This window comes from Nelumbo nucifera, chromosome 2 (genome assembly GCF_055504915.1).
Source record: "Nelumbo nucifera cultivar China Antique chromosome 2, China Antique-T2T, whole genome shotgun sequence".
Lineage (NCBI taxonomy): Eukaryota > Viridiplantae > Streptophyta > Magnoliopsida > Proteales > Nelumbonaceae > Nelumbo > Nelumbo nucifera.
In genome coordinates this window covers 18,457,965-18,467,933 of record NC_142650.1, presented here as the reverse complement: position 1 = coordinate 18,467,933, position 9,969 = coordinate 18,457,965, and the positions used below count along the sequence as shown (strand labels likewise).

Genomic DNA, 9,969 nt, shown 5'->3' with positions numbered 1-9,969 from the left:
GCGAGGTAAAGTCTTGAGTTCGGATAGAGGAGTGTCCCGAGCTGCCATGGGACAGGCCAGTTCGGGTTATTACCCTTTGTGTTCGTAAGGCTCGGGGCCTAAGGGGGAGCTCGGGCTCCTTGCAGGGAGTTCGGGCTCCTTGTAGGGAGATCGGGCTCCTTGTAGGGAGTTCAAACCGCTGGTTCCTCCTTTTGAAACTCACGCCTTAGGCGTACTGTTGCCTTTGCCACGTGTTGAGTGATTACGAAGTCGGGCCAAATGTTCCTTCATCACCTTTACCCGAATAAATACTTGGGATTTTAAACACAACGGTTCAACTCAAAACTCAGCTAGTACTCGACTCGGTTATTTGGACCGAGTCTAGGAATAGGAGAATTTATTGCTATTACGGAAAAAAAAAAAGAAGGGTCAGGATTGCAAGCATCTAGCCATCAAATTGGTCAAACCTCTGTCTTCTTAGGCGGGACCCAGTGGGCAGTGGGACCAGAAAACCTGGACCGTCCATAAGGCATGAAGTACCCCACATTGTACCATTTTCTCGTCTGATACCAACGAGAAGTACTTGGTTACACCAACTCCTCCATTCCATTTTCCTTTTCTTTCCTTTCCTTTTCCTCCTCTTTCTCTTTACTGGGAAAACTCAAAAAAGGAATCAAAACCGAAAACATTTAATTTTCCCTTATCCTTATTATCAACATTTGGGTAGGAAGAGGAGATACTGAGATATCGGAAATGGAAAAAAACAGAAAAAATATATCTGACATTTATTTCCTTCCCATGCGTTATCGTCTTCTTTAGAATTCCTGCAGATTTGCAGACACCCCCCGTGCGCGCTTTCAAATCTCCACCCCTGCAACTTCTGAACCCTGAACCCTGAATCCACAACCCCCTCTCTCTCTCTCTCCATCTCCATGGAGGTTCTTCTCTCTGTTCTCCTCTGTTCTTCCTCTCTGTATCTCCTCTTCTTCCTCCTCCGCTACTCCCGCTTCAGCCTTCGGAAACTCGGGCTACCGCCAGGTAGCCTCGGCCTCCCTTTCATCGGCGAGACTCTGCAACTCATCGCAGCCTACAAGACCGAGAACCCCGAACCTTTCATCGACGCGCGGGTGGCTCGGTACGGGAGCCTGTTCACGACTCATGTGTTCGGCGAGCCAACCGTATTCTCAGCCGACCCGGAAGCCAATCGGCTCATTCTGCAGAATGAAGGAAAGCTGTTCGAATGCAGCTACCCGTCCTCGATCTCCAACCTCCTCGGCAAGCATTCCTTGCTGCTGATGAAAGGGAGCCTTCATAAGAGGATGCATTCGCTCACCATGAGCTTCGCCAATTCCTCCATCATCAGAGACAATCTCCTCGTGGACATCGACCGGCTGGTTCGGCTCAACTTGGATTCCTGGACCGGCCTGGTTTTCCTCCAGGAAGAAGCCAAGAAGGTGCGTTTTGTACTTCCCAGCCTATTTCAGCGCAACTCCTTCCGAAATGGCGAAATCTCTCTCTCTCTCTCTCTCTCCTCTCTGAGTTTAGTGTTTACATACTCGAGTCGAGAAGAATTGCCCAAGTTCTTACTTCTTAGCAGACTCCTTTTCAATGCGTTCAGTGTTCATCCAAGTTCACGTTAGCAAAACCCCGAATAGGTCCTCGTTGTCTCTCCCTGTATCTAAAGCCGACCGGTTACATCCAGGCGCAAGTTAGCAGGAGGGAGGAGGGAGAAAAGTGTGGGCTTTTCAGTTCAGAAAACTTTTTCCTCCTCCTGAAATGTCTTCCGAAAAGTAAAGAAGAAAAAGAAATACAAAATGAGTCTGTCTGTATTTTACTTTCCGCACTTCTTTTCCATTTTCCACTAAACTAAATTTCTTGCCTTTTTTCCTCCTTTTTCTTATAACGAAAAGTTGAATTCTTTTGATATTAATTAAAATAATCTGCGTTGCGCAGATAACATTCGAATTGACGGTGAAGCAGTTGATGAGCTTCGATCCTGGGGAATGGACTGAGAGCTTGAGGAAGGAATACCTTCTCCTTATTGAGGGCTTTTTCTCGGTTCCTCTCCCTTTTTTCTTCACTACTTACGGCCGAGCGACCAAAGTAACAGACTTGTTATATCTTATTTTCATTGATTTGACACTAGTTATTTGGATCCATCCTTCTGAAATTCTGCTGGGTTTGTTGAATGAATATAAATATGCAGGCTCGAACGAAGGTAGCAGAGGCGCTTCGGTTGATCGTGAGGAAGAGGAGAGAGGAGAGTAGAGGAGGAAAGAGTAAGAAGAAAGACATGCTGGCAGCATTGTTGGAGGGGGGAGAGGGCGGGTTCTCAGACGAGGAAATCGTGGATTTCTTGCTGGCCCTACTGGTCGCCGGTTACGAGACCACCTCCACCATCATGACTCTTGCTGTCAAATTCCTCACCGAGACACCGCTCGCTTTGGCTCAGCTAAAGGTGGGTTTCAGTTTTCTCATTCATCTCTGTTGCCTTCTTCTTCCGTTCTTCTTTTTCAAATGCGGTTGTGGTCCAGCCCATCCGGACCGAGATTTTTTTGTACACGGTTGAAGTTAGAATTTGGGGGAGCGCCACCTGTGAAAGCCTGGAAGGGCGTGGTGGTGATTGGTGGTCGTACATGCAGGGAAGCTGCATGAAAGACGAGCTGGCAGCCGGTCCGTGTCTGCTGGACCACAGGTTTTTCCTTGGTTTAATCAATTAAACCGGTTTATTAAACTGTATTATTTTGTTTGTTACTTTCCAGTTGTAGCCGCTGCTGCAACCTTCCCCCATCACGCCCACAATAATAAGCACCGATCTTTTCTTTTCTTTCATTCTTTTTAATTAAAAATAAACCATGCTGATTGCTGCCTCCACAAGGAATCTCTCTCTCACTCTCTCTCTATAGGAAATGAAATGATTTGTGTGGTGGGAGAAATTGCAGGAGGAGCACGACGGGATCAGGGCAGCGAAGGAGCAATCAGAAGAAGGGCTACAGTGGAGCGATTATAAATCCATGCCTTTCACTCAATGCGTACGCTCCTTCACCTTCACTGGATATTTCATATTCATATATTGTTTTGTATTTAATTAATTTTGTACAGGTGGCTAATAAATTTAGGTTTTACTGAGATGATGATCAGGTGATTAACGAGACATTGAGGGTAGCCAACATCATTAGTGGAATATTTAGGCGGGCAATGGCGGACGTCAATATCAAGGGTCAGTAGAGTTTGGTATTTGGTAGCCCCCACCCTTTTTTTTTATGGGATGGATGGATGGATATGGATTGATTTATTAACTTTGTATAGGCTACACCATACCCAAAGGGTGGAAGGTCTTTGCATCATTTCGGGCAGTCCACCTGGATCACGACCACTATAAAGAAGCTCGAACCTTTAATCCCTGGAGATGGCAGCAGGTCTCCTCCCCAATCTCTCTCTCTGCTGCTGCTGCTGCTGTTAATGCTGAATTTATTTCTCTCTTTTTCTGTTTCAATATATAAATAAACAAGTTTAATTAGGGGCTAAAATGATAACCTCAATGTGTTGAAACTTGAACAATGGAACAGAGCAATACAGGGGGAGCGACATCAGGAACAGTGAATCTGTTCACGCCGTTCGGCGGGGGCCCACGCCTCTGTCCTGGATATGAATTGGCTCGAGTCGAGATCTCAGTCTTCCTTCACCACCTGGTCACCCGTTTCAGGTATAACAAAGACGAAACGCACTACACTCGATAAAAACAAATCTGCCTTCGATGCCCGCTAACTGTTTGAGTAATTGCATTTACAGCTGGGTTCCGGCCGAAGAAGATAAGCTGGTTTTCTTCCCAACCACCAGGACCCTCAAGCGGTATCCAATCAATGTCCAGCGCCGAATCAAAATTCCAGCAAAAACAGGGGAAGGAGAATGAGCAGCAGGAAGAGAAGAAGGAAACACAACAACAAACAGAGAAAATAGAGTAGAGTAGGCAGGAGAAGAAGATGGGAATAATGCTGTTGTAATTTTTGATTCCCCTCTAATTTAATAAATTGAAGGAAATCCCATTGTAGGAAAAAAGAAAATAAATTATTGCTAGAGCTCTGTTTATCATCTTTCTTCGTGGATTCGTGGGTGGGGTCCGTCGATTTACATTCTATGCCCTGTCCAATATTTCTCTCTCTCTCGCTGCCCCACCTGTGACCTGTCATTCCTCGAGCCCCCAAACCAACCACTAGGACTGGACTAGTTGAGTTCTTTCTTGTCTCTACTTTTTGGGATGTCGGATTCGAGAAATCCTACTTGTAAGTTTTAATTCCCTTACTACCCCTCTTTATTCTACCTAATAACCCAATGCGCTTTTAGCACTGTTCTTTAATCTGTATTAGATCAGAATCTACTTCCACACAAAGTACTTTTCAGATTGTTACCAAAAAAAAAAATACTTTGCAGATGGGGGGAATCTACACCCAGACCATGTGAAATACTATTGCCCACCACCCACCCTGGAAGTGGATCTGGACCCAACATTGGATAGTGAATATCGATCTGGGCCAAGCCCAGATAACCCCACCCCACCCCACAAGGCCCCAACCAAGCGGCCCAATGGCAACTCCCAACGCGGTCATACCAATTGAACCAGCTGACATGTGCAATTATTGATTAGGCAAGGCAGGTCAATGTTGGCCTAATTGTCCTGACTGAAAAGGACCAATGCAATGCTGGGTCCCACTCCCACATTCTCTGAATGATAACACGTGGGCAGTCAGAGACGAGGTATCGTTGCGTTTTCCCATAACTCTCTGATCCATCTTAGTAATCCTTGTTTTTGGGTCTTGTCAAGTTACTATTGAGGATCCTTTGTAGTCGGAATCGAAAGAAATTGTCCGTTTGGTTGCTGAGAAAGGATGAGATGAAAAAGAAAATTTATATAAAATTTCAATGGTCAGACTTGGGACGTTCGCAGAAAATGAAAAGACAATAACATGTCTCCTTGCCACTTGGGGATCTAAATTCGACTTGAGGGAGGAAGGATATAAGATTCAGTCGAATAAAATACTAAAGGACACTTAAACGGCATGAGAGGGGATGAAAGTGCTTATTGGAGGTCATAAACTTTGCTGGAAATGAAGGTTTTAGACAATTGGAGTCCGGACCATTGCAAGGGTGTAAATGAAAACAGTGCACCTTCGTTAACTTTTTTTCACTATCTTGCACCTCTTATGTTTTTCAATGGAGTGCACCTATTTAGTGAGATCCCCGTGTTTCATGTTTTGAGAAGAAAATAATCAAACATGAGAAAATAGGAATATACGCCCATCTCAATCCAACCGTTAAATGGGCACTAAGAATGGGAATGAGATTGGAATTTCATATCTCTATTGCCGCAAGCCAAACGGGCCTTTAAAAGGAAAATGGGCCGTTGATTGCTCCCGATGTGCTGCTTCGTATTAAACATCCAACGGCTGGAATTCAATCTCGAAGAAATTAGAATGGTCTAAACCTTGAGATTTAATCCTTCATTTATTATCGGAGGGTTGCGTCGACAGACTGAAAGTGACCAGCTTGGTGTGGTGTCGACCCCGAGACACGATGTCTGAAGCACACGTGTGCGACCGTAGGGTATGTCGCAGACGTACGATTTGACTTGGTCCACGTCTCCCTGTCTGCTGCGCACATACACGTGTGCCCATTTTCTGGTTTTCTTCTCTCAGAATTCAGATCTCTCTGTGTGGAGTCTGGTGAACTACGGACAAACACAAGGACGTTCACATGCGTTGCTTTCGCTAGCTTGCAAGCAGCGACGCTGGTTTTGGATGTATCCGCTGACATCAATCTCTTCTATTTGGATTTTGGCGTGGATGAACTCCAAGCTCCATACGAGAGAGATAGAGAGATAGAGAGAGAATCTTCTCTGAAGTCTGAGGGCGCACGAGGGGGAGCGTACGTACAATCTTGACTAGAGTGGTGAGTACACGTAGAGCTGTTCTCCTTTTGTTAAAACCGTTGGATGAGCAGCGGAGACACTGTTTAAGCCAAAAAGGAGTCATGATAGTGTCCTCAGAATGGAGAAGGAGAAGCAGAGCAGAGCTGTGGGATTGATAGGATGTACCCAGGACCAGGAATTTTTATGGCTAGAGATTTTAGGGGGCTACGAGGCTATACGAAGTGATGAGAATTGAGAAGATGTTTTAATGCGACGCTTTCCATTTGTATACATAGTCCTATTATGGAGTGTAGTGTGTTTCTATCAACTGCTCAACTGAGACAGAGAGAGCTCTAAGGCTAGCCTCAGTTGTCCTTGTGCGTAGGGATGGGATTAGGATCGCGTTCATAGATTTGTGTTATGGGTAGTGACAAATTATGGAAAAGGTTCTGATTTGTCCTTTGTTTTCTTTCTTAGCTTTAAAAGGAAGGCTCTTATTTCCATTGTCAAATATGATCACAATCAGATTAATAATACTAAACAATTTTGGCTGTCTAGAGTTCCACACTCCGCTCCTTGGTCTATTATCAACAGGGTTCAACGGCTCTCCCTGTTTGTTAACAACCCAGGCTGTCCAAGGTGGACAGACAAAAGTATTGTTTCGCAAGTTTATTTTAAAAGATCTGGTAATTAGAATACATAGTGGGCTTTTACATAAACATCTTGACAATTCACATACCATTTGATAAGACGTGCGTCTTTTCGCATAAAAATGAGATGAAAAAAGTGAAGAAGTTTCATTTGGATTGAAAATAACCCAAAACGAGTTTCTTGCATTTTTTCGGGGCCGAGTCTTTCGGTGAGAAGCTAGATATTCTCCCACCTGAATGGGATCCATGTTTATGGGCTATTCTGTTGTCTTCCTGGCTGGATAATAGACCTACCACATTAGAAGACATGCGTCCTATCACCTACCAATTTTTAGATCTAAGCCCTAAATTCTAATTTCTTAAACCCTAAATCTTACACCTAAAACCCAAAAATTTATACTCTAAACCCTTAATTCCTAAACATTTACCCTAAATCCTAAAATCTAAACCTAAACTCTAAACATTAAATCCTTAAATCTTAAAATTAATGCATAAAGATGCATGCCCTGCAATGTAATAAGAATCAAGTGTTTTTCCGATAAAAAAATTACAGCTTCAAACTTAGAAGTATAATTGTCAATTATAATAGGGTTCTACTAGATTACGGACATTCAAGAAGAATGCTACCTGAATGATGTGCAAGAATTTCTATGACAAAATTTCAGAAAAAAAATTACTAAAAGGAGAAAATTAGGAAAGGATTTAGAGCAAGAAGAGACCATATGTGATGTGGCACCATCTATTTTAGTATATAGTATAGATTGGATTAGACCTGAAAGAGTGACTGTCCCAATTTTACAAGGTGAAGTCCAAAACTGGTCTACACGTTTACTTACATTTGGCTAGGATCTACCTTACCCGGATCAGACCAGACCGATTGACAGCATTACTAATCAAATTATAATTAGGGGTGTCAACGGTATTTGAAAATCTGATTTCAAATTAGAAATTTGACATAATCGAATCAAATTCGAATAATTCGAATATCTAATCAGTCGAATTCAGATATCCTATTTTATATCGAATAATTAATCATATTCGAATTTGAATATGACCTTATTTGATTCAATAAACATCCGAATTTGACCAATTATTTAATTCTTATATATATAATATTTAAATGTCTTATATAATTTAAATACTTTATATAAATAAAATATTTATTTTATATATTTATTAATTACCTAAAACAATTAATTGATCAAATTCGAATGGAATCAAATATTCGAATATTTAATTGAATTTGAATTTGAATATTAATTTTCAATATCCGTCAGATATCGAATCCAACTTAGATACCAGATTTCCTAATCGAATTTAAATTTCCCATTCAATTCGACTAAACACACCCCTAATTATAACCATAGCAACTTCAACACAATTAAACTTCTCTCTTATTTTAACAATCTGAAATGCAGTAAAACTCATGGGTCCATCCTACCATTACTGATCATTTAGGCCGGACCCATTTCATGGCGAATCCCGCAACATAGTACGCGTGACAAGCAATGGGCCCTAACCATGGTTTTTAAAAACAAACCAGTCAGGGGTCTGGTTATCGGTTCGAACGGTCTGACCCTTCGGCCCGAATGATCGGTTTGTTTTGACAAAAAATAAAAAAAAATTATAAAATTGGAAAACGGTCAAAACCGTTCGAATGGTTTGAACAGTTAATCAACCGATTCAGCGGTTTGTTGACCAAAATCAACGGTTTTAGGGGAAAATTTAGAGGAAAACGAAACCGTTCATGTGACCGGTTCCCGATTTTTCCGGTCTGATTCGGTTTTGAAAACAGTGGCCCTAACTATAGGCGTGTCATGTCTCCTGTCTTGCCAATCTCACAGTTCACACCTTAGGATGTGTTTGGTTTAAATAAAAAATAGGAAAAAGAATGGACAGGCTGAAAAGCTTATACAAGATTTATATGGGTTTCTCTACTTTTTCCTATTTCCTTTGAAACCAAACACAATCTTTAACATATAGTTTTTGTTGAATTGAATTTTTAATGAAGCCAACTCTTTCATGCTTGAAATTGAACCGTTCTCGCAAACCCTTGCAACCGTGCATTAAAAATATCTCCCCGTGAAAAAAAATATATATACATACAAATATGGAATGTTCTCCATGCATGGCTAAAAATGGCTGACGACCAAATCCGATCTCTTCATGGTTTTATTATTCAGTAACAAGCCTTTGTGCTGGTAGGTCATGCCATTTGTCGCTACACAGCAGGTGGCTATGAATGTTGTCACCGTGGAAGGCGCACCTCCAGGTTCCATTCTGAGCTGAATTCTCCTTGTCATACTTAAAACAGGAGTTTGGATCTCTTCAATACAGCATGTTCCAGTGGTACATCGGGAACGTTTCTTGTATTCAAGGTTTTTAAAATCGAATTGGATAAAAACCATTTTGGATTTGATTTTTGGGTTAAATGGTTTGACCGTTTAGATTGAACGAACAGTCCGTTTTAACAAAAATTAAAAAAATTTAAAAAATCAAAAATCATTGTGCAGATCAACGGTTCTATGGTCAACCGCCCAGGTCAAATCTGGTTTTTGGTCAAAAGTAACTCGTGAATAGCGTTCTGCCGTTCTGTGATGAGCAAATCACAATTCCTAAAACAGAGAACTCCTTGATAAACAGACATAAGGATGTCAGTGGATCGGATTAAGCGGTAAATCCATCTGACCCGATCCAATCAGGGGTAAGACTTAATTGGGTTTTAAATCTTTTGGTCAGATTGAGGTTGAGATGAACCCGTGATAATTAATCGAGTGTCCTAGCAGATTGGGTTCAATAATCAATATCGTCTGTTTAGCTAGGTTAGATCGGGTTCAGGTTGAAGCAAACCAATACCAATTCAACTGGTTGACATCCTAAGTTGATGAAGAATAGAGTTGATAATCTGTAAAGGTTTTGAAAAAAAAGAAAATTACAGTTTCGTAAATCAATAAAAAACTATATATCTCCATATTCTTTGTTATCAGGCATTCTTTCTTATCATGTCTGACAGAGATCTGAACCAAATACTTATTGTAATGATCTAACTACTATTATTTTTCTTGTTTGGTGCATACGAAATAAGAAGATAAAAATGTTTCTAATTTTGTTAGTATCTCGCTGATTAGTTTGAAGAATTAACCTATGATTGAGAAATATACCAGCGTCATTTACTAAAATTAATACTAATTTCTTGCAAATATTCATTTTTCAATCACTTTACGTAGAGCTCCGATCTTGAGCCCACAAATTCTTCTCAACATCCCTATGCATAGGATAGACACTACAGGCCCACACTTAGGGGGCATTGGTTGTTTCTCCGATTTTGAGGGGTGGGGGTAGGGGGGGGGAAGTTGGTCAATGGGACTTTGGTTTCTATTAATTAAAAAATTCATGTTTTTTTTTTCAGATTTATGTGGGGATCAGGGAAATTTT

The 9,969-nt window shown here is 41.4% G+C and overlaps 1 protein-coding gene across 1 annotated transcript; it reads left to right on the top strand.

The window, feature by feature from the left end:
- The first annotated feature begins 700 nt into the window (after window positions 1-700).
- On the top strand, window positions 701-4,071 carry LOC104595015 (3beta,22alpha-dihydroxysteroid 3-dehydrogenase-like). Its single transcript, XM_010255559.3, has 8 exons — window positions 701-1,433; window positions 1,933-2,082; window positions 2,186-2,437; window positions 2,922-3,011; window positions 3,121-3,199; window positions 3,289-3,398; window positions 3,549-3,685; window positions 3,772-4,071. The coding sequence occupies exons 1-8, from the start codon at window positions 912-914 to the stop codon at window positions 3,890-3,892; spliced, it is 1,461 nt and encodes a 486-aa protein (XP_010253861.1). The 5' UTR covers window positions 701-911; the 3' UTR covers window positions 3,893-4,071.
- The last annotated feature ends 5,898 nt before the right edge of the window (window positions 4,072-9,969 follow it).